Consider the following 26,069-nt stretch of genomic DNA (forward strand, 5'->3'; position numbering starts at 1 on the left):
CACTAACCCTGTTGTTTAATCACTAATGCCTGCAAGTCAGCTGCCCAAGAGAACAACTCCCATTGCCTCCAAGGGCCCTTCTGATCAGACCAGGAGCTGTACTGTAGTGTCACACCCCAGGCAGCCCCTGAGGCTATCCACTACTCCAACCCGGTGCAAGCAAGCAGCCTGAACTGAAAGGTGTGCACTGTGTCAAGGTGTAACCACAATGGGTTGCAAACCACACGTAGAATACAGGTGGTATTAAACACTCAGATTCAGCAAGAAGTCAAATTTTTAAAAAATTGAGTAGATCTGCAACTTTTCTCCAAAGGTGGTAGAATTTAAACTGTGGAGAATTATGATGATATTTAAACTGGTTAGCTAAAACTAGCAATGTACAGTCATGAACCATAACCTTTATAGCAATATCTTATGACTGTTTACTAGTAATTTCTAGAATGCCTCTGCTGCTTGATTGACCTCAAAAATCAGACAACAGAAACCAAACCAAGCTTTCAACCAGCAAAGTAACTACCTCCTGTTAAGGTATCACTCCCTGTAAAAATGTATGGTTTTGGTATTACTGGAACATTTGGAAAAAGTCCAACTAAACAGCTATAAAACCACATATAACAGGAAATAAGCCAATGTTATCTTGCTCTGCTCTGCCCAGACAGGCTCCAGGCAGCTTATCCTTGCTATGCAACACTGCATTGACTATTATTAGGAAGCACAAAAATCCAGTCAGAAGAACAAAACAGTCGGCAATAAATTTTTTTTTTTTTTAATCCCACTTATTTTTAGGGATAAAGGGTTTAGGAAAAGCAAACACAAGGCATTTCAGTTAGGCAGATATATATATAGATACACACACACACTTGTTTTGCAACATTTTTAATCCCCTGGTGCCAAGGATACCATGTGTTTGATATGGCTGATGTTTGCATACTATTAAAAAACTTATTATTATTATTATTATTTAAAAATTAGAACAGCAAGACTGAACTTCATGCTTATCCATATGTGAATTTCATTATTTTTTCATATCAGCAACATCACATGACTATTTTTGGTAAGGGTGAGCATCAGAGACATGGCTTCACTAGAATGGAACTTCTGCCATACCCATTTATCCAAGAATCTTATAATTTATGAAGAAACATGATTTTTATAAAGCAGGTATTATATTCAGTAGTTAGGTATGCACCAACATTGTGAAAAGTCTGCTTCCAGGTAATTTGGCTGACATCAAGCTGAAAAAATGAGGAAAAAGGAGACAAAGGAGCTGCTAAAACCATTTCACTGACTTCCCTGTTCTAATCCCAGGGAAAATACTTCCTCCCAGAAAAGATGTTATGTGGGTGTGCTTGAAAACATCTGAGACTTTCAAGGAACACATTCTTTTTCTGGCATACACTGAAGCATTTCTAAAAGTGATAAATGACAGTGTCACAGTCGCCTATCCTAATTTAAATGGAAAACAGAACAATCCTTTCTGAAACAGATGAAGGCCAAGTTATCACACCTCTCCTTGAGCTTTGGGGACTGTCATTTGAGGACAGGACAAGCCGACATCTCCCATTTATTCTATTGTACCAGTCATCTCCTGCTGGTTTCCTGCTAAGAGAGCTCTTCCCCTTACCCTCCCAGGAACATTACATTAGTCACACACCATTTTCCCTAGGTCCTAGGCCACCAGAACAAAACCACAGAATGTAATACATTCATTTACAAGCAAGGCTTTACTGTTCTCTTTTCATTTTATGTAAAAGGCCTAACTGATCATTTCTTCCACTTTCATTAGAGAAAGGCGAGAGATTTCTAGTCTAGCACATCTTTCACAGCCTTCTGTGAGTGTCTGAAAAGCACTTTTTGGTTAAGAGCTATACAGAAACTCTATAGGGAAACCTCTTTGCTTTTTTCGTTAAAAAATAAAAAATATCTGTAATTTAAAACGCAGCATTAGACCAAAGCTCACACTGGTTTTGAAGCCATCTTTGGAAACTTCATGCAGAAAAAGACAAGACTGCATCTTTTTCAGAGAGTCATATTTCATACTGGCAAAAGTAATTACTTAATCCACTGTTAAATAAAGAAGTAAAATCAGGAATGCTGCAGTTTTCATGGCACTGACAAAAATAAAACCTGGACAATTTCTGAAATTAAATACTTCATATGCCCCTCTAGAAATTTTTATTCAAATATATGGAATTGTACAGCATGCACATAGCACCTCAGGATATCAGCACAGCACTGACTAGTCTCTATGAAGTTATATTTTAGCAAATGTGGCTACCAGAAAGTCACAAAGCAAAGCCAAGAACAACTCAACGTGCCTGATATCTTCTGACGTGACTGGCCCTGCTGCTCCAGAACAAATCACATTGAAAAAGCAGTGTTCTCCCAGCCACTGGTCTGCCTCCCTTGAACTTGGGAGTGAAAAAGGGAAGGGAGATTGGGAAGGTCAACCCCAGAAACCAAAGGGAGGCCAAGGTGCAGATACCTACAGTTAGATACCTACCACTGGGATCTATACTGCACTTGGACTAACAGGCTCCAGCACTCAACTTCTAGAAATAAATACTCTCTTTATAAAGGTATTTTATATATACATACACACATACATCTATGTATATACACATATATATACACACAGATATACGCACATACACAAAAATACATGCACATATCTATAGTTACTCATATATATACATGCATACCTATACATGTACACTTTTTTTTTCAGAGCTGTATCCATGGGTTTCTAAAATGAGCAACAGTTTCCAAATAACTCTGCTTTATAATAGAGTATTTTTAAAAAACATTAAAGAACACCGTATAGAAAAAGGCAACAACAACAAAAAGAAGATAAAATTACAAAGGCAAATGGGTGTGAGATAATATGACAGACAAGTAAAGGCAGCAAAGAAAATACAACTGATAGGTAGAGGCAAGGTAAGAAGTGAGCCTGGTACCTAGCAACCGAGTAATATACTCAGATTTGCTGCTAGAATTTCTACATCTAACTCTGTAAAATACAGCAGGACAATGTTCAATGATTCAAGTGGAAAACAGAATATAAACAACATTCAATGAAACAGAAATTTGGAATGTTGACAATTCAGCTGAAATCCATACATCATACTTACATTATTCTTCTGGCAAATAATTTCCTGAAATACAAAAAAAAAAAAAAAAAAATTATGTTGATAGCACTAGGAAAGGTATCTGACCAGTATGACTTTCTAATGTTACTGTTCACACATGACAAGAAAAGGTTTGTTGACAGATGTTTTCTCTGCCTGTCAAATCAACATAAATGAGGTATTGTCTCAGAAGAGACAAAATTATTATGGAACCAAGCAGATACATACAACTTTTATATGCATAAGAGCATACCTAATGTCTGATGTGAATATACACATCCCTCAATTTATAAATTCTCCTAGAGGGATGATGACTAGAAGTTGTCTATTAATAAATATCTACTCATGTTTGGAAACTCAAATGTAATAAGTAACATTTTGCTATCAGGAGAAGCAATCAAAAAGAATAGTAAAAGCAGTATTAATATGAGGTTTTAAAGTATTCCAAAACTGCTTGAAATTCACTTGGCTCTAATAATTAGATGTAAAAAACCCCCTATCTTCACATTTGCAATGCGAATTTTCAGAGAATTAGAAGCACACACAGATGGAAAGAGCTCATTCCTGCACACTAATTCAGGTGGTCCAGCTCAAGTGTAAACCACTTCTGAACAATGATCATCTTGCTTCCAGCATGATTTGTCATCGAATTCTGATCCCAGGAATTGATAACCAGAACAGATTTATCAGGTGGCTTAGCCTCTGCCACTGGGACTGGTGAGCAGCTTCACCAGCTCAACAGCATTAAAAACAAGCACAGTGTCAAACCAAGGTGCCCCACATTTCCATGTTGCTTAAGTCAGGCTTTGATAAAACTGCTCCCCATTGAGAGGGGCATGTTTCACATATAACTTTCTAGCTTTCCAAATGTGGGTCATAAAGGTCTGGTCAAATCCCTCAGCATGGACAAGAACATCCTTGACTAGACCAGGTTGATCAAAACCCTGCCCAGCCTGGCCTGAACGTTCATGCAGAAGAACATTTCACCAGCAAAAGTTTACTTACATTGTTTTGTGCCCTGATTAAATCATGTGCTGCAGTTCTGTGTTTCCTTCACTTTCAGTTTTTGAATTCCCCCTTCCATACAAGATTAAAACTGCACATGCTTTCCTGTATTGCTTCTACTCTTACCTGCTGGCTGTAACAAATACATGAACAAACACTGCCTCAGAAGCTGTCACAGTATGCTCATAGCTACTTTTTTTTAGGCAGTTACTAAATAGTATGGAAGGAGTCTTGCTCTTTGACTACTTCCCCACAGGCTACCAAGAGCAGAAACACAAGCCCAGTTCAAAGCTAAGGGAAACCAAAGGGAGTCTTTCAGTCAGCAGAGTACAGGTGACAACTGTGACATCCAAGTCTCCCTCCACAGAACTGAACTTCCACTGATGCCAGTGGGAATCCAGCACATGACCCGTTTACCGAGTCCAACTTCTAAACTAGTAAAAAGTTCTTCCAAGTTCCCAAGAAGGCCTGATGCCTCACCCCAAGTGATTTCTCAGTGGGAGTTGGGTATTTGGCTCTTTGCCCAGCACAGTGAAATTCTGCTCTGCTTATACTGTAGATCATTGTACTCACACAATTGAATTCAATTCCCAGATACATCTTTTATCATCAGCATTATTTTTAGGACTTTTATCTGTATACTCTTTATGTTGCAGAAAGAAAGGATATAACTGGATTGCAAGCAGTCCAGTTAGCTGAGAAAATTTAGAGGGAAGAGCAGGGGGAAGAAACTGAGTCACTAAGCATGTCCCTCTGAAGAATAAGGACAACCTGAAAAAATGGGACAATCAAAACCAAATAGCCTGCACTTGCCAGAAACAGAGGAAGTAAATCCTTCCTGAGTGGCACTGGTGCCCAGACTGCAGTCTGACTCACCAAGCTGCTCACTCTAAATTCTTCTTCTCAGCAAAGCCTGGAAGGGAAGTGCAAGTGCATAAAACACCTCCTGAGTAAAGCCAATGCATCTGAGAGTGGGGAAGTAATTGAAAAGACTGACATTCAAGGTGTCTATCCTTTCCCATCATGGAAGTTGCTAAACCTTTTGGATAGTTGCAGTAGGAAGCAGGTATCAACTCCTTGGCTGACAAAATTCACAGCCCCATAGATTATCTTAAAACACCCTCTTGCCTTAAACCAAAGTACCATACTGTGCACTGAGGCATGAGTTTTGTTTTTACTGACTCCATTACACTGCTGCTAGTCTTCAGCACAGCAATCCTGCAGGTACCTGCTGCAAACAGCTGTAACTCAGCAAGATTTTGCAGGGGGTATCAGGAGACCTGATAAGGTTTGGCAGAAAACTGCTAATTTAGACAGAAACTAAAGCCTAAGGTTTATTTTGCTGCCTACACGCTACCATTCTCACAGGACTGTTATTACTGTAACAGTTTACCACAAAAACCAGTAATTCCCTTGAATGACAAAGTCTTGCATTTAGTTCCTCATCTCAAATCTGGCAAAATTCTGTTTCTGTAAACAGCCATTTAACAGCTAGGTATTTAACTGACTGCGATCAAGCAATCTAAATCTTTTTCTTTAGAAAACCAAACGGAGTTTTACAGCATTGAATTGTAGACATCCTTGCCAGGCCTCAGAACATATTTGCTATTCTACTCTGAACCACAATTGGCATGCGTATTTCTTACAGAAAGAACCTATTTCAAGTGTTACACTAGCTATGAGTTGCCCTCCTACCCCCCTTTTTCCACCCAGAGCTACCTTCAGTGACTGCAGAGACTCTGCGTTTGTGTCGCAGTAGAGGATAATGTTGTTAGCCATGCTGAAGCTCTCCCTGACTCCCAGATGGTAGAACAGGGAAGGTTGACGGAAGGCATCACTCATCTCTACAACAGCAATATCTGCAGAAAGAAATTTAAAAAAAAATATTGTAAATGCCACACATTTCTGACAGTCAAATATGTCTAGCTCATGTTTCTTCACACAATTTATTTTGGTAAGAAGACCTGGCTTTAAGTAGGAAATAAGAGATCTAGAGGGATTTCCCCATTTTAGCTATTATGCCTGAATTTTGAACATAGTTAGCAGGATGCTGTTTAGGTTTTTTTTTTCTATTTCACTTTTTTTTTTTTTTTTTTTTTTTTTTTTTTTTTTTTTTTTTAATGCGACCTTAAAATGGTAAAAACCAGATAAACCACTAATCACGAAAAGGGAAAATATTCAATTGCTGCCTTGAAGAATAAAATCTGCTTGGTAAATCTAATAGCCTTAGGGAAAAATAAAAGAAAAAAAATTACATTAGATGTATTTTTATGCTCTGTGCAAGTTGCAATAAAAATTCATGTAACCTATAACATACTGTATACATTCTGTACTAGAACTTTTGAAGAAAACAAACTGAAAGGCAACGCTCCAGTATAAATTACCATTCAGATCTATATTGATTCATGTAGAAAGATGACAGAATGAGAAAAAGACAAGGTACAGATGCAGAGAAGCAAAGAGGGAGTGAATATATAAAGCCAAAGAAACCCCCATATAAGTAAAAACTTTTCTGTGCAGAAAATTCTGTTCATAATAAAATTTACCTTTGTGAATAATGCATGCAAGCGCATACACAAACACTTACAGAACAAGGCATGTAGTCCACAATTTCTGTTAAATCATGTATTTCTCTTGACCATATTTGCACCAATGTCAGCGTATTTCCACTGCAAGTCTTGTGGAATCAAGAGAGCAAATCAAGAAAACCGACTCATCTCTACCTCTTCAACAAACACCTTTCTGTCTTTTCACCCAATTCATTTTTTTCTTAGGTTTCAGAGAAAAAAAAACAAAAACAAAAAAAAAAAAAAAAAAAAAAAAAAAAAAAAAAAAAAAAACACAAAAAAACCCCACCCAACCAACCAAAAAAACCCCCATCAAACAAACAAAAAACACACCAAAAAAACCACAAAACAAACAAACAAAAAACCCCAAAACAAACAAACAAACAAAGAAAAAAAAGAAAACCAAACCCAAACCAGAGAAATATGCTTCTGTTAAGAGTAGAACTAGAAAAGCAGCCTAGTTTCCAGTATCTCTCTATGCTTTCCCATTCCTTTGGATGCTTTCATTACTGAAAAGTTAGACAGCAAGACAAGCTCTGTAGGAAAAAGCCTATGTATCCTCAAGTTTCTCTACCCTAATGAATCTAATCAGAGATTCTACCTCTGACCAGAACTTTTCATCTCACCTATTTACTTAGATCATCAAAACTGAAATGAAGATATTCAATAAAAGATAAGCCTTGTGGTCACACTCTTAACTGGGGAGCAGTGTCTCTCCAACTTTTTCAAATGGAATATCTTTGAGGCACCTACTCTTTAGTAATGTTTTTCTGTAAGTGGCCTACAGGCTTATAAATTATTAAAACCTGAAGGAACAATAGATACATACAGTGGAAAGAGCAAACATTTGCCTGTACAAGCTTAGGCTCTTCAAGAAGCAAAATTAAAAGAGACAAAAAAAAAAAAAAAAATTCACACTTAAAAATCTAATCTTAAACTATGTTTTCCAAAAGATTTATAATTTGTGTTCTAAGCATCTCCCTCTGTCCCTTTTCACATAAATATTTGTGATATGGATGCCATCAAATTTTATTGAAGTAAAAAAGGCAAGTAAAACTAAGACTATACATATACTCACTTTCATTAATTTTAGGGAATTGAAGTGTCACAAAAGCCAAACAAGAATGACAATAACACCACTATATTTTGGGTGAGATTAGCTTATTTTCTTCTGAAACTTGCCATAATAGAAGTTATATTTTTAACTGCTCTTACTTACATAGAAGTCTAATCTTGAGCAACTCTGCATCTATGGTACATATCTGTTAATGCTGAGCAGGAGGAAAATTTGTGCAACTTGCCATGACTTAATTCTGCAATCTTGCAAGATAATGTACTCTCACTAGAGTTGCAAAACTAAGATTAAAAGAGAAATATTACTTTAGATGGAGCCTGATCAAAGCCATATTACAAAAAACACCTGAGAAATCCTATGTTAAAATGGCAAGTTCCTAGGATCATGAAGAAGGAAAGAGGAACTCAAAAAGAAAAAATTATGTGTGTGTGTGTTACTGTCAAGCTGGCTAAATCCATTGAACAGAGTCTGACACAGCACCACACTGTAGGAAACATTCTTGGGTCCTGTACCATCCCAATCATAATAAAAATTAAATTAAAATAAAATAATTAAAATAAAATAACCCAAACCATACAAAAACCTTAAGTTACTTACACAGAGGAGGAAAGGATGCTGAGTAAAGAAACATTTGTATGAAAAATTACACTGAGATACTGGCATAAATGCTTTTGTGATACTTGTATTTCTTATGTAACTAAGGAGGATCGCTTTCCTTTGCATGTCAAGACTTCTGTGAAATCCTTCTGAATAATCTCATCTGATAGGTAAAGCAGCGTCTTCCTTAGGTCCATCTTTTGTGAAGTTTTCTTGCTCAGTCTAGCAGTTATGTATTTGAAAATGAAGATATCACTCACAACAAAGAGATCAGATTTCTCAAGTTTAGGTTAGGCCTCGGACTGGTATCACAATTTCCAGGGGAGCAACCCAAACCTTACCTACAATTCCAGCAAGCCACAAAACGTATATGCACTTTTGGAATCAGATGTCTACCCAAATTAAAAAAAAAAAAAAATATATATATATCTATATCCTAAACCAGCTCTTCTGACAGGCCTATTTCTAACTTCTTTCACAAAATCAGTAGAAATTCCTCTGACCAAAGGACGGATCAATGTACTTGACAGAAGTGCAGAAATCAAATACTATGTAGCTGATTTGGGAGGGGAAGGGAAAAAAAAAAAAAAAAAAAAAAAAAAAAAAAAAAAAAAAAAAAAAAAAAAAAAAGAAAAGAGAGAGAGAAAGAGAGAGAGAGAGAGAGAGAGAGAGAGAGAGAGAGAGAGAACCCACCACAGAAACAGGAGTGACAGGAGTAGTAATGGCTCCTATAAAGCACCAGAAATGTACTGTTGAGTGCACTACAAAACAGCCAAACGCTATATTCAGTTACATAAAATATGATTAGAAGTTTAGCAAAGATGAGCAAGACTGATGGTTTTCAAGACAAATCAAAGTAAAAGTATACAAACATACATCAAAATTCTCACTAGTTTGAAAGAGCCAGGATTTAGCTAAGCCCCAAACAACTGTTTGGTCATCAATACATAAGCTGCCATAATCCTGTTTATCAGGTTCTCACTCTCATTTCCCCCAGATGAAATTAATCAAACATTCTGATGCCATAGATCATAAGTTTTTTATTCACTGGAGAACACAGTTTCGTAAGTGACAAAATAGTATTCCAACAAAGGTAGAGGAATCAGCTCTACAGTTACACTGGAACTACTCCATTACCAAAACATCTGTGGTTTGAGTTTCAAGGCAAGTAAAAGCCTGATCAAGCACAGGAAGCAGAGTAGAGCTCTCTCAACACCTAAGCCCTCAGGATGGAGCACTCTGAAGACCGGGAACATCAGTTCACTGCTGTCAATTCGCTTCAAATGCTCCTGCACATCTTCAATGTTGCAGCAAAGAAAGTCTGTTCACGCTCCAGAAAACTAATGAGTAGGGTGGGTATGGAAGCATACTGCAAAGAACAGGAAGAAAAGAGAGAGAAGTGCAAGAACTGCAATTTCTGTAACTCCACAGGCTGCAAGAATGTGAAATTTAATTTTGTGCCCAAGACCAAAGTAAGGGATAAAATTACTCTATTTCATGAAAGTAGACCTGGTGATAGATGAGTGATAACTAAAGAAAACAGGTATAGAACAGTCTTTATCTTTTCTAGTAGTTTTTGGCATTACAATTAGAAAGGCTTACAATACGTCTTGCAGTAAATTATTGTCTCTTGATAGTTTATGAACAATAAAGTAAGTCTAATCACAACCTTCTCTCCTATTTCCTTAAACAACTAGCATGCCTAAATAGGTAAGACAAGAGCATCATAAACATAAGACTAGAGCTTCATTCACTCTGGCCTCGGTAGCAAAACCAGCATAAATACAGCAGCAGGCAGTTCAATGTCCATGTCCTAAACTGCCCTGAGCTCTCTCCACTGGCTGACAGCAGCCAAGCTGCCTCGAATGAAGCTGCCGATGTACAACACATCAGCTGAGTAACCACACACTGAGCTGCAGACACACTAACAACTACTGAGCAGTCACAGTCGAGCCTGTTATTAGGCTAACTAACATCCACACCAACAATAGCTTGAAACACTATCGTGCATGCAAGGGAGCAAATGCTGCAATAGTAACTGGCTTCTTATCCTGGGAAACCAGATTCATGAGTTGGAATTAGAGGCAACCCACTTGACTCTTTTTGCCTGAGAAGCACCAGAAAAGTACACATCTCTGTGAAGTTTGGCATAGATTAAAACTATCTTACCGTTCATTCTTAACTGTGATGTAAATCCACTTAGTTCTCTTTCAGCTATCTGTGCAAATACTGAGAACCTTACATGTAAAATCTCTACTAATTAAGTCATCTTAAGAAATGGTAAAACTCAAAGAATATACACATTAACGTGGCCTAAAAAGGTTAAGTGTCCATTAGTGGATCCGGAGCCCTTTGCTCTTGGCTATTAGCCATGCCTTTAGTCACCAAGACAGTGATAAATGAAATGCAGTGGTCAAAGTTCATCTCTAACTCACTGTTTTAAATGAATGTTTAAAGAATGTTTAAACAAGTGCTCTGAGATATCATACATGTACACCCTACTTTTTGATACTACCTGCTTACTACGGTGCTGCCAGGAAAAGCAGTGAAGACAAACAGAGCAGCTATACAGCTAATGAATGTTTATGTTTCCTATTATTTTCTGATTAATTGGTATTAAACACATGGCCATTGCCTTATATTCACTGTCCCACAGCTAATCAGGGGAAAAGGAAAGACAGTAACGGTGACTTCTGAGACCAGGATTTTGTGTTCTTTTCCACTTGAGGGTTAAAAGAGTAAGATACTGTTTTGACAGAGATATAGAAGAAAGGAAGGGCAAAATTCATTACAGTGCAAGTTTGAAGACCGAACTTATTTCATACTGAAGTAGCAGCTCTCCATTCAGCCTTAGAACAATAAGACAACGCTTACTATTGGGCAAACTTTCAGAAACAAGCAAGAAATATCCTTATCTACTTCAACTTCTGTATGATTCTCTGTGCTTGGCATAGATATCTTCCTGTTTACCAGAGACTGCCTGCATGAGGTAGGAAACCTGCTTTGGCAATCCCAACACGTCAGTACAGATTAGTATTTCTGGTTCAACTGTGCAAACCACAGTGCCACTGACTTGTCAACAGCACGGGAACCAGAAATTTCCTGTCAAGAGTGTCTCATATGGCTCCAAGACCGGAAACAATTGATAGGAGCCACTGAGGTGAGAATACCCAAACACAGCTGAATGGCCAACCTCCCAGGAAACCAGTCCAGCCAAGCCAGTCTGTTGGGAGAGGCTAACCAAAATAATAATAAAAAAAAAACCTTTATAAGGGTGGCTGAGGTTTGAATATAGGGAAGGAAAAGCAGGTAATGATGGCACAGGCAAGTTAAGTATGCCATATACTAGGGGAAAGGCAGGGTATTTCTAGAGGCTTGAATTGATGCACAAAGCAGGCTTAAGGGCACCAAGATGAAAACATGTGATAGACATGGACCAGCTCTTCTCTAGTGAAAAGCACTATGACTTCGGAATCTTATAGTAATCCTGTTGAGCAGTCTCATTTTTATGCAATGGTAGCAGAGATCAGCATCAATGAAGTTCAGATCAGATCCAGTCTTGCAACCTACTTAAAAGAGAGTTTCTGAGCACAAATTCCCAGCAAATACAACACAAACCCAGATGTCTGGTAGGTGGTCCCTTTCCAGATACTGTGTAACACAGAGTTGAGCAATATTAATTAGAGCTTCACACTTGCCCAAAAAGCACCAAGCTGCCTTTGGATACAACAGTAGCATTTTTCCCTCCAGCTGGTATTAAGAGCCCCGCGTCCCTTGAATAGCTAAACTGAGTTGAGCTGTTCTTCGTTTCAAAGTGAACTTCTACACCTAGACTCATAAGCAAAAAGGTATGATTTCACTTCAGATAAACTCAATAAACAGCTGTTACTGTTAGGGGAGCTTCTGACCCTCTTCCACATTTGTATCAGATCTAGTGTGGTCAATACCCAGTGACACAACTCAGTCTCTGCTTGGAGGGGTGGGGTGAGTGCACAGGATCAGCTGACTCCTGGACCAGTTAGAAGATCTTGCTTTCCACCCACACAATCACTAGGTCCTTTATAAAGAAGGCACCAGGCACCACAACACCTGCAAGGATGCAACTGAGTACCTACTTAGTGCTGCTTGAGAGTCACATACTTTTCCAGGGGGTAGGTAAATTTTAATCCCCCATACAGACATGGATGCAACTCACTCAAGAATCCCATATATAACATCACAGGAAGAAGAGTTCCTTGAGGAAAAATATGGAAAATAAATAAAAACACATACACACAATCCACCTCATTACATTAGGTATCTATAGTCATACTGACAGACTCTAAATGGAGTATGTTACCCAATTTACGTCTCTAGGAGTCTGCTCATTAACAAAAAATTAACTAATCATGTAAAAGCAATCTTTCATCTTTTAAAATCATAATAGTTGTTGATATCTTTCTATTAAGATAAGAGAGAAGAACTACTTAAGTTAAAGGCTGACAATGTGCAAGAGCAAATATAAGCTGTCCCTGTAAAAATTTAAACTGGAAATCACAAGGAAGTTCATAATCTACAAATCCAAATGTCCTGGAGCATCCCCTCCCAAATGTTTAACTGATTGGCAGTGATCTGCTGTCACACATGAGCGTTACAAAACTTGCACCCTGTCCCACAATACATTGAGGTGCTCTTTAGTAAAACTTGTGCAAGTTGGTTCCTGCCAACTTTTATAGCTAACAGGTTCAGATTATTCTCACAAAATAAAATGCAATACTTCCCAAGTAGAACCATCCAAACTAGGAGGAGAGAAAAACAACATACTTTTCTTGTTACAACAACAGTATTAAAGAACCAGCGAGTGAAACTCTGGCCTTTTTTTCTGCACTATGCTTCAATGATGTGAAGGGAATAGAACCTCTTGCTTCTGTAATCAAAAATTGATGGGAGCTAAGCTGAAGGCAATTACCAAAATAAAACAGCAGAGGCTGGCAACAAACTAGTAACACAAATAAAGTTTTAACAGCTGATAGAAAAGGAATGAGACAGGAAGATAGAGATGACAATCAATAAAGGGTTGTGTAGGAATTAACACATAAAACTACACATCAAAATATAAACTACTGTGTGAATGATCTGAAGAAAACTGAAAAAAATATAGAAAGGCTTTCTGATGAAGAAAAAGAAAACAGAAGAAAGCTTGAGTTTTAAAAAAATCCACTCTCTCTTAGCCCAAAACAGGATTGTAATGTTATCACATGATTCCAACCCCCAACAATTCAAGAAACCCACTCTCAGCTTGATGCATGTGGGAGGAACTCAGCATCAGGCAAGAATAAAAGATGACAAGCAAACAAAGAGCCATTTATTCAAAAATAACCTCAATATGTTCAGACTAACTGCATCTGTATCAACCCTAGTGAAACAGGCTCCCTAGTACCAATAACACCAAATACTAAAGACTACTTTAACTCTGAACCTTGCATCAGAAAAAATACTCAGCCCCAATGAAGTAACTACTCATGCTCAGCTGAAGGCTGGCGCACATTACAAGGCTAGAGTTAGGATCTGTACCAAATGTTCTTTAAGCAATCCACATACACAATGGTAGAAGTAGTTAAAGAAAACAAGGCAAGCTGTAGTAAACTAGTATTGCTACATTTAGAAGTTTTGTTCAGAGGATCTTCATCATTGCCATGTTTTTTCCAAAGAAGACCAAACACTCCTTTGGCCTGGATAGGACCTTAAGCAGGCTAAACCCAGATAGATAGATAGAGGATGTGATGGTATTCGTGTGATTATTTTTGTCTGTGTTTCCATGTTATGGGTCTTTGAGGTGCAAGATGAAAGAGTGATTCTCTGGAAAAGTGACTGAGCCTACCCAAGAAAAAAAAAAAAAAAACTTGTAAGAACACAGGTGTGACAACAGAAAAGCTCAGAAGGAAGGAGAGTCCTATGAAAACCAAACAGCCAGGTCTCAGGGGTGGTGGAAAGTTTTCCTAAAGTCTGTGTAAACTGTAGAGTTTGCTACAGCTCAGAAGTTGCAGAAAACACTAAAACCAAGGAAGGAAACAACAATCCACCTGAAGGACAGGACGGGCAGGAGAAAAAGCTAATCAGAAGTTCTTTTTTATTTCTGTCTTTCCTGTTTTGTTTATTTCTGACTTAGTGACCTGGAATTTTCTCCATGAAGAAGTCTTCCAGTTTTGTTTTGTTTTTCCTAAAATCTAACAATTTTCACTTACATATTGGTTATATATTTGGTTTCTTTACTCAGCTCACTGTGACAAAAATGTCTAGGCAGATCCACCTCCAAGCTTCAAAAACAAAGTCCGGGTTTCATTGCAGCATCTGGAGGGATCAGATCAAAACTCGGTTTAACTCAATATTTCGTCTCTGCCAGAAGCCAGCAGGCCACGTGGCAGAGATGGTAAGAATGGTGCAAGTAAAGACTGACCTTTATTAAACAATCCACATACATTTATAGGAAAATGTTGAGCTACCCAGAAAGCTGACTATCAACAACTAATTTAATGCTCAATATTATGTAAGCAATATCATAGAGCTGTTTTTCTTCATGCATATTACATTGCATTCACCATCACTGAACTTCAACTGTCCCTTACCCGCTCATTTGCCTGGTACCATAAAACCTTCTGCAATTCTTTACTGACTGTTTTTTTAAGTTTTGGAAAGCCTGCACACTGGCAAATGTTACCACCACCCTTTTCACCAGAAAGAAATTTTCAGATCAGCCATGAAACATCTGAAAAGCCCAATCAAAAAAGGAAGTACAGAACAATCCTTTTAACAGTCCATTTTTCTATTGGCAACCTTGCTTCATTGCAATACTTATCTTCTGTTCCTTTCCTTTGAGAGTTCACTTAAGGGTTGTAAAGATGTCATCTCCAGCCATTTTGTCCCTTTAAGAGTATTTGGTAAAGTATCCCACCAAAAGCTTTTTGACATCTCAAATACACTGTCTTAAATGGATTACCCTTAAGGACAGGCTCATAAGAAGAGTGTGACTTCCTTCTACACAAAAGCCACTTCAACTCCTCCCTGATGCCAGATTTTACCCATGAGTCTAAATGATGTGTTCTTTATTTATATTTTAACCTATTTGCCCTAATGTAATACCAATATAATCTCCCACTACAATGCTGCTGACATCAACTAAAGGCAGAAGTCATGCACCAAAAAAAAGCAGTCTTCAGCAAGTATTACTCAAACTCTTTTGGAAACTGTCATACTAAGGCTTAACATGCCATTTCACACATTTTTAACTTGTTTCCTCATCTGAAAAAAAGTGCTCCTTCCAAAGAGCATCGTTCCATTTCTTCATCTTCTTGGATGCTGTGGATTACTTTAAATTTTCTGTTAATAAATAGCACACATTTTCTGTAAGGAATTTTCCTTAGGATATCTTTATGCCATCTGAAGGATCTTCCTCTTTTTAGCTAATCCTGTCAATTTCTTGTTGAGAAGCTGGCTCATTCTTACAGAGGTTCTGGTAGAAATGTGGCCTGCACCAAGAGGAGCAAAATGTCTAAGACAGACTGTAGACCCTTCTCAAGAAGGCCAGAGCCATGCCCATTAAGCCACTGACAGGACTCTGGAAGTGTTTCTAATACAAAGATGCACAAATATCTCTAATAACATTATTTTCAAGTCATGAGAATCAATGTTTTCCAATCCAGTGATACCAATAATGGTTTAAACTTAGAAGATTCATGAGCAGCAAGTACAGATTGAAAAATAAATACAAGCTCTTCAAGATTATGATGAGCAGCATCTGGAATGCCTGTAAACAATGGGAATCCTCTTAAGCTTTTGAAAATTTGGAAGCAGAATTTTTCTAAATGATGTAAACAAACACATTTGTTAAATGTCTTTATTTAGTCATGGAAATATTTCCATTCTAAAAAAACCCCACCTAATTTTCATAAGTAATTCATCACTTGACAATTTTAGACCCCAAATTTCATAATAATCAAAAAATATGCCTACCACTCCTGGTTCTCACCACCTTCTCACGCAAAAATCTCTACATTGTAGCAGTTTCACTGCTGTGTCCAATGTTTTCTCGTGAACAGAAAGGGACTGAGAAAACTAATTGCCTGAAAGCTTTGGACACTCACATGCCATGTTTTCTGATAAAAAACACTGTCTCTTAAAAAGTACACGAATTTTCACAAAAAGGTAAAGAAAGAAAAAGAAAAGAAAAAGCAATTGCAGAACCACATGGTTCTAAAGTACCTGGAAATTCAACAGCCCAAAGAGTTTCCAAGTCATTTCATGTGTACACAATATATGACATGTCTTAGCAAACCCACCCCTCAGGAATGTTAGTCCTTTTGAAGACTATTTAACTATGTCCTTGTACAGAAAAGTGCTTCTTTTAGCTTCCTCTAAAGCTGCTTACAGATAAGAATTAGAAAGTCAAATTAGAAAATGAGTTATTACTCCTTAATAAATCTTTCCATTCCTGATTTTAGATTACACGACCTTTTCCTTCATTTTTCTTCTGCAAAGACCCCATCTAGTCAGTCTCCATCTGCATGAAAACAATTGCATTAATAATTCTGATAATCCAGTTTTTTTCCTTGTCTGTGTCTTCCACCAAGACCCAAATACAGTTTTTCAAATGTGATGAGCAGAGATGCACATTGTAAAGATATGCCACATCACAGTTACACAGCAATTAACTCTTATAGTTTTTCCTTCTGTCCTTGTGACTCCTGACAAGTTTATTTGTTACTCCTTGGAGGTTTTCAGTAATTTATTCACAACAACTCTGACTTCTGTTACACACCCTAACAGATGAAAAAATAAGCACATCCTGCTGCATTAAGTCATTTTGTGTCTCTGTCTATTCATTCGATTTTAAAATTGGTCTACTGACTGCACTGGCCAATATTTCCCAAAATAAACTCATATAAGCACTAGTTTATCAATTGTTTCCTTGCTCACAGATTTCTGGGTAGCAATGCATGTTCCTTCCCTATGAGCACAACAATGAATTTATCATTGCTAGCACATTAATTTATTATTATTTATTGCCTATTTGCAATGTCCTAAATATTTGTTGTTTAAATTCGTAAGATTATGTCCAGCTTTCCTACTCATCTGCACTTTGTAAGGTCTATTTATGTTCTATTTCAAAGAAATCCTTGAAAAAACAGAAAGACATGTCAGTATCTACTTCCGTAACTCATATACCTTATGAGTTCCAGCTCTTTCTTTAAAAACAAACAAACAAAAAACAACAAACAAACCCCAAAACAAAACCAACAAACAAAAACAAACAAAAAACCCCTCATCACTTTCTTTCAACAAAGCAAGCTGTAGAATTACCGTTAAGCTGCTTTTTCCACATAACACTGCTACTAAGGCTTCTCAAGTCAAACATTACTTGAAAGCAGGTAGGACAACCTTCACAGGGCTTGGTCAGACCTTAGTGATCTGCAAGTCACAAGCACAACATTTACACACAGCCTTCCTTTCAATTCAGCAGGAAAAAACCCACATACAGCACTCAACAATACAAATCAATTTACTTCAGTCAACACAGGTGAAGTGCAACGTAAACAAAACACACCTGATTAAACCTAGTTTGAAAGATCTCCTGGGCTCCACCAAAAACACTGCAAAAAATTATCAACTTCACACAGAAAATAAAGTCTTAAATTTAAGGATGAGATTAAAGTTTGGAGTATTCAGAAATTAAAAAAAAAAAAGCAACCCTCCATCAAAATGAAATGAAAAAATATATGTCAAATGAAATCAAATGAAAAGACACGTCACTAACACAGCACACGGCACTATAATTTTCTTCTATTGCTACAATTCACAAAAGATAGAGCCAGAATCAGTGTCCTGCTTTGCAAAGCACTCCACAGCGTAGATTTAAGTAGTCTCGCCCTGTAACACGAAAAACTCAAAAAATTATAAAAATATAAAGGACCCTGTTAGAAGGTAACAAGGACAAGGAGTTTATCTCCAGCAGAAAGAAGCAAAGTTGCAGCCTTGTCTACAGTTGCAGATATTCAAGTTACAAGATTACAGTATTGTTGCCAAGCACAAGAAAGTGGGGAATGGCTGTTCTTTCGTAAACCTCATCTCTCACCAGTTCCCAAGGACAGCAATTACACAAGTCTAGGATAAAAGTTCAGACACTGATTTATCCAGGCTGCTTTATTTAGCTTAAGTTCATCTCCCTTTTGCACAGACCAAGTCTGAAATTAATTTAAGAATCTGAGCTATGACTTTAAGCTTTAACTTAGTGGAGCACAGATAACAGAGCTACCCGGCACCTTTCAGGACTGTCAGAGTAACAGTGAAAGTATCAGTAAAGAAGGGGGAGAGGAGGTGATACACGAATTATTCTTATTAAGGAGGACAAAACCTCCCACACTAGCTTTCCACCAAAATAACCACACATGTGCACGTATGTAGTAACTTGGTATTTCAGCCAATGGAAAAATTACACTCAAAATTCCTGAGAAGCAACTTCTAATTTGCAAATTAATACAGAAAATACTACTGCTCACACCACCACCATCTGCCTCTAAGGCAGCACAGACTGCCCAGGTTCACAAGTAACTGCACTATTGCATTCCCCAACAGAAAACGGATATGACTCATCTGAGTTAAATTCTTTAACGCTTGACATGATTGCTGCTAATTGTTGCAAAACGAGATTAAACAGATATGATAAGAGTTTGGATTTGTCAATGGTAACTCCAGGTGGCCCGTGATAGCTATGATTCCATCCTCATTCTATTCAGTTTCACAGCAAAAAGAACAGGCTTGGATTATAGTTGCTTGTACTCTCTGTATTAATAAAAGATGCTCAAACTTTATTTCCAAAGGCAACCCATCTCTGCATATGATTCCAGTACCAAAAGCTACTTTTATATGGCTACAGCATTCATTCAGAATTACTGCAGTACAATTTAATATCCAACTACCGTATAAGAGTGTTTTAAATTTCAGATTTTATGTTAACTATCATGGAGGTTCTTGTCTTCTTAACAGAAATGAGTCATATCTAAATCACCAGCGATCACAATAGCAATGCATCTGATCTAGCCAGCAGCTCACAAACTCAGGAAAGCTGAGTTCTCTCCTCACCTTTAGCTACGGTCTACTGCCAAACCTCAGGCAAGTCATTTACTCTCCGTCCTTCTGCTTTCATTCTCCTTAAAATGATGAGATGTCCATCTGTTCCCTACATAAAATGTTTTAGCCTCTATAGATGAAATCCTTAAGTAAGTACATTACCCATGAAGGGAAATGGCCAGCCTCACAGCTGGCAGAAGCAAGATAAAAGACTTCAAGATAAAGCACTTGGAGCACTGTAAACATTGAATTAAATTCTGAATTATTTATAAATGGGCATTCACCAAGCTAGGACAATGCTGAACATCATGTATAGAAAAAAAATACATTGTAACAGCAGCACTTTTGAAGCAGAACTAGCATTACAAACAAGGTTTTAAATGTCTTGCATTGCATCATATTTTTGAGCAAGAACAAGGACTACAAAATAGAAACATACGCAAATATTTTACTTGAGAAGATAGTCTACAAACTAATATCTTACCTATATTTTTTAAATCACAGTAGACAGCAAAACCTCACACTGGGTAGTCCACGGCTATACCAAGGAAATTATATTAGAAGAACCTTATGAATTCAACAATTCCAAGTGCCTAAATCAGTGGGGAAAGAAATTTTGATGACTGGCATAGGTTAATTGAGCCAAAGTGGCAAGAATTATCATTTGCACACAAAATTGTTGATTTCCTTAATCTTCTATTCCTATTCTTTCTGTATTCTACATACAGGTAAAAATGTTTTCATTCCACATTACTTCTGGAATTCAGTTAGTATTCCAAGTGTCCTAGTACCAATTAATTAAAATAACTCAGTATACATGAACTCACTGCAATAGTCAACATAGGCTTCAACCTCCATTCAACCTGCAGTGCTGAAATGGTAAAGATAACAGTAATTTATGCTAAAAACAGATTTTATTTTTTTTCCCTACAGCAATTATTGATGTGAACAGGAAAGCTACACAGAGTAATTGCCATCAAAATAGATACTCACCTTTACACAAACTAAATAACCCATACAACTGGTAGCTCAGTTTGCATTTGTATCAAATAAACATTTAAATTCTCATGCTTTAGGCTCTTCATCTTCCATAGAAGAGAAAAGGAAAGATTTAAGATGAAGAAGAAGCACTTGAGACACTGGGGGGAAAAAGTGACAACAGCCACCACCTACTTACACATTCATTTTCACCAGAGTAACCACTCTTTCACAGAGATTTATCCAAAAATACCTGGATATAAAGGCCAGCAAATGAAACCACAAACTCTAGGATACAACTTTGCCAGCACAGACTGAGTAATTTACAATAGCATAAGCCAAAAATTAAGCTCCTGAATTTTTATTTGTTTCTTTTGCAGTTAACCTTCTTCATTTACCACACTGAAGGCTTTTCAGTATAACTGCAGGGCAGTTACATTCAAGCAGAAATTAATAACTGGAAAATATTACACCTTTTATCAAAGAAAAGAACTGAGATGTGCTCTCTGAGTTATGCATTAGAGTTTGACTGAAAAATCAAATATATTAAAATGGAAAGTGAAATTTTTACATCTTATTCAGTCATGACATCTTGTACATTTCCTGCAGATATAAAGAAACTGATGATCCATGCTGGAAAAAATGCACAAATGCTGAACTTGCAATTTAGTTCTATATGGTGAATCTGAAAGATTCTTTTTCAACAAACAGCACATATTAGCAGGCTATTTGCTGAATGACCATTGAGGCCTAAGACTTGCAATAGCCACTCATTGCCCTTCACTCAGTTTAAGGGCCTCAAGAAAGACTGTGACACTGGAAGTTAAGATAGCTGCTGAAAATATCCATTCACAAATGGACATTTAACCCATCTTCATGGATAGATAAGGCACTGCAACTGCACTTCCTCAGCTCTGAACAAAAGCTTCAAAGAAACACGCTTGTTACACATAAACTGGGAAACCAGTATAGCAGTGCTGACCAATTAAATACGCCCCAGGTCCCACTTCTGCATCAGGACCAAGTGGCTTGGAATGGTTTACATCAGTCTTACATTCTCCTAGCCTTGGGTTGCTCCCTTCAGACAGGCCACTGGGAATGCTGCTGAGGCTCTACCCATTGGCACAGACCAAAAGTGGTAACAGCCAGAAGTAGTAACAGCTTAACAGCATAGAGGCTGCTGAACTCTGCTATCCATGTGTAGAAGCCTAGAAGATAAAGGCACTAATGTGCACGTCTCCAAACACCAACAGCCGGATAACTGTGGAGCCAACCAAGGATTGTTGTGAGAAAGAACAGGATGTGGCTGAAGAAGGGGGCCATATAGAGGCAGGGCAGCACTTTTCCGGGACAAGCGTCCTTGTTCTGGCTCGTGGAGATAAGCACAACACAGTGCAGTGCGTGAATGAGGTCAAGAAGCAGGCATGGACTATAGGGGGAAATCAAGACCACCAAAGCCCTCCAACCCATTTCCAGAAAGGTCTAAAAGAACAGACTGAGCACGATAACTAATTTGCATAGAGAGTGAGAAACTTATCTCCAAGGCAGAGAAAACTTATCTACAAAAAGGTACCCCCACATACCCCAGGTGTGTGTGCATCCCAGGACCCTGGCCACACCATGGGCTGGAGCAATGCTGGAGCCAGGATTCCTGATCTCTCTTCCTTTTTTCCTCTTTCACACTCTTTAACCCATCTCTCTATCTTTCTTTTCACTCTACCCCTTTATTCAAAACCCACTATTACTGCTTATACTGGGAGACAATGGACTGACGTACCAATTTTCATGGCAAGTGTATAACCTAATGAAACTCTCTGTTTTTTCAGACCCTCTGACTTTTGTTATTCCTTTCAACCATGAGCACCTATGAATCTTGGGTGCTCCCCTCAAGAGTGGGACACCTCACCACAAATGATGCGTCTGCTCATTTACTAGCGATGATGTAAAAAAATTAAATTCAGGTGGCAGAATCTTCAAACTTTCAGATGATGATACGTCCTCAAGTTTTTGTTGTAATACATGCCAAAACTCAGAGAATGTTTTCAAAACTTCCTGTAAACTGAAAGCATCCAAAAAACATCAGACTGAGAGCACAAACAGCTGGCACAGCCAGCATGAAATACATTCCTTAGCCACCTTGACCGGAAGAGGAAAGGATATGAGGCAACCCACAAGGAGACAAGATCAAGAACAACATGAAACCACACCTTTAGACAATCTCAACACGGGTTGCTGCAGTCCTGCTTTTGGTCTGTCCTCCGGAATGCGTGCTCAGCTCACGGAACTTACTCAACAGAAAGCTAACCAGAAGGAAGTAAAGGAGCGAGTTAGCAATCAGGCCAGCTCCGTGACCTACCTCACCACGTAATTCTCTGAACACTGAAAGCAGCACCAGGGAGAAGCGTGTTAGTCCAGTTTCTCCTCCACTTAAGCCGCCATGGGACTGCATCTCAAAGGATACAACATACTCAACTATTCCAGCAGTTCTATTTAATGAGAGGAAGTGCACAGAAAAATGCATTTTATGATCTTAGCCTACTTAGCACTGCAGCTAGAGTGAGGCAGCAGTATACTGTTAGCAGGAAGATAATTCTCTTTTCTGATGTCGATATGCATATTGCAGTAACTGTCATCCTGCTTGTATTTATTTATTGGCATTAAGGATTATTTGAAAATGTGCCATGCCAACTAGGCCTTTCAGTGTTAGAAGTCTGAGACAGTTCTAGTGCAAAAGTACTTGACATTACTATGGCAGTAACTCTAAATCACAGAATCATAAGATGGTTTGGGTTGGAAGGGACATCAAAGTTCACCTTCTTCCAACCCTCACCACTCACTAGATCAAGTTGCTCAGGCCTCATCCAAAGCGGCCTTGAAACTTCCAGGGATGGGGCATCCACAGTCTTTGGACAATCTGTTCCAATTCTTCACCACCTGCTGAGTAAAGAATTTCTTCTTAACATCTACTCTAAACCTGCCCTCTTTCAGTTTGAAAACCAGTTTTAACCTTCCAGCTTAAAACCATTCCCCCTTTTCCTGTCAGTATCTGCCCATATAAAAAGCCCCTCTCCCTCCTTTTCATCAGCCCCTTTAAGGTAGTGAAGAGCCACAATGAGGTGTCCCTGCAGTCTTCTCCCAGCTCTGTGTCTGTGAATCAACACCTTCAATTCATAATGGATGAGGAATATATAATTTCTTCTGAACTGAATTAAATCTTGAAGACAAGTATCTGCCAGTTTGCAATCAGCCACAGCTTAAACTGAAACTCACAGAGGTTTGGTAAATCTGCCTACCAGGAAATTTTTCAACTGTAGCTACTATTAAAGTGCTTGAACAGAGAGGATACACAGACAAGTATCAGGTTGTCAATGCACTGATCATTCAAAGCAGAGACACTTCTGGGATGCTGCAGAACAGAGACCAAAATGCAAGCAGTTAAGCAACAAAATGGACTGGAAATTTTCCAGTTCACACCCATTTGGCAGGGCTTGCAGCAAAAGCTCTTGCTTTAGTTCAGTCCATTTTCCCAGTGCGTTTATTGCGTTTTGGCCCTCTTGCATCAGCTGGAAAAGGGAGGTCATGGTTTCTGGTAACAAAATTAGTGGCAGGAATCCTTATTTTCTTGTTTCTTTTGTGGAATGCTTTTAGGACACATACTTTTAAGACTTTCTCCATGCACCTTAGAATTGTGAAATACACCCAAATACGTTGAAGTATTTAAACCACATTAAATCCACTTGATACTTAATGACCTCCACAAACTCCTGGTGTTATTAAGCCTCAATGAAATAGGTCTATTTGAGTAAATCTTCAATACAAGCTCTTTGAGTGGCTGCTAAATCCAGCCTGAGACACTTCTCATCTGCAGAGCGTTCTGCATTACACCCTGAGACTGGCCCAGCAAAAATCTGCTGGCACAGCTGGGCTGGGCTGCATCACAGTCTCCGCTCTGGATAGTGCTGCCCATTCAGGCTCCAGCCTAAAAGGCTTGTCCAGAGCCAAGCATCAGCCCTGAGTCCTCAGCTCTATCTGAGGCCAAAGGGCTTCCTTCCTCATGCTGAGATGTTGATGAAGTACTTTCTCCCCAGCTACAGACCTGGACTAAGCACAGCCATGGGAAGTTCAGACTTTGCCACTGGAGGTGGCTTTCTATGGCTGTAGTAAGTCAGGGTACCCACATGCTGCCCTTGGCCTGTGGCAGCAAGTAGAAGGAGGAAAAAAAACCACCCTCTGATGTAGGGTTAGGAAATACCACAATCCCTCAAGAACAGACCAGAACTGGGCATTGCTGAAAGACCTCGGCACTTCCTCAAAGTTAATAGCCTTGGTGTCATATAATAGAATAATATAGCTGTACAGGATATCTTGGAAGGGCTACTTTTTTCCTGGCTTGCCCTGCAATGTCTGCCATACTTCATATGTGCCACATTCACTATAAACAGAGCTGTTACTCCTGGTTAATAAATCAGAAAAATCCCCCAAATAAGAAAAACCCAGAAAGACAAAAGGAAACTAGAACAACCAAGCACAGTATTTAAAAAAAAAAACAAACAAAAAAACCACACACACACACACACAAACCTAAAAGAGAATAAAAACCAAAAAACCCCAACCAAACCAAAAACCAGCACAAAAAAACTCTTTAAGAAATTCTGTTCCTCTTCTAATTAACATGCAATCATAAAATTAGTTGTGGAGATTTGAGTCTCCACAGTCTTGAAATGTAAATAATATACAAATATTGAATGAGTTAATCAGGGAACTTTACCTCCCAAAAGAAGTTTCAACATACTAAGCAAAAGAAAATAGTTTGTGCGCTGCAACTTGAATGATTTACGAGATCATTGAAAACCCTTGTAAGAGATTGCGTATTAAAGGACTCTAAGCATCAAAGGAAGTATATTTATTTTCATATGAAATAACAGTGAAGTTCAGCTCTGCAGAAAACAAAAACTGAAACTGATCTCCAGGAAATAAGAGAACGTAAATACACAGGACCTCAGTTTATATACACAAATCTTGTGAAAGTGATCAGGATGGTATCACTGAGTCTTTTGCAATTGCACTTGACCCAAGAATGATGAGGATGTTTAGAATGGACAAAATTCCACTCCCAAGGAGATTTGGAGGGATTCTCTGTTCTTCACACCAACTGCCTGGCAAAAACTTCTCATTTCTAACTGTGATCTGGAAAACAAGGTTACATTCAAGAGGCAAATGGGTTCTGCCCTTCTCCACAGATGCCACATCACTTCCATCGATGGCAAGAGCTACAAGGAGTGAGTGAAGACAGGATGCAGCACGCAAGCCAAAACCTGGTTTTCGTTATCATGCTACATTATTGGAAGCATAACCAGTAGTCAGCATGTATACATTCAGGTTAAAGTCAATCCATTTTCACTCAAATCAGCTATAAGGTTCCTGGAGGAAGGTCAAGAAACCTTATCTGAGATTTGTATTGAAAGGCAGTAATAAACCAATAAAACACAAAATTATGGCATACATCTAGAGTGTCTCCATTCAGATACATTCTTCTATAGAGAAAAGCCAGAACTATCATGCTTTAAAAAGTATGTGTATCTGCAAAAATCATGTTGAAGGTGGAGCAGTGGAAGT

General features: G+C 38.3%; 1 protein-coding gene across 1 annotated transcript in view; it reads right to left on the reverse strand.

The window, feature by feature from the left end:
• The window catches only part of MAP3K5 (mitogen-activated protein kinase kinase kinase 5), a 100,030-nt gene that overhangs the window by 64,959 nt on the left and 9,002 nt on the right, over nucleotides 1-26,069 (reverse strand). Inside the window, exons 2-3 of the mRNA XM_040059152.2 lie at nucleotides 5,853-5,992; nucleotides 3,132-3,155 (exon numbers count right to left, since the gene is read on the reverse strand). Of these exons, the coding sequence (XP_039915086.1) occupies nucleotides 3,132-3,155; nucleotides 5,853-5,992 (164 nt within the window). The remainder of the gene's footprint in view (nucleotides 1-3,131; nucleotides 3,156-5,852; nucleotides 5,993-26,069) is intronic.

The sequence above is a fragment of the Hirundo rustica genome, chromosome 3 (assembly GCF_015227805.2).
Source record: "Hirundo rustica isolate bHirRus1 chromosome 3, bHirRus1.pri.v3, whole genome shotgun sequence".
In the NCBI taxonomy this organism is placed as follows: domain Eukaryota; kingdom Metazoa; phylum Chordata; class Aves; order Passeriformes; family Hirundinidae; genus Hirundo; species Hirundo rustica.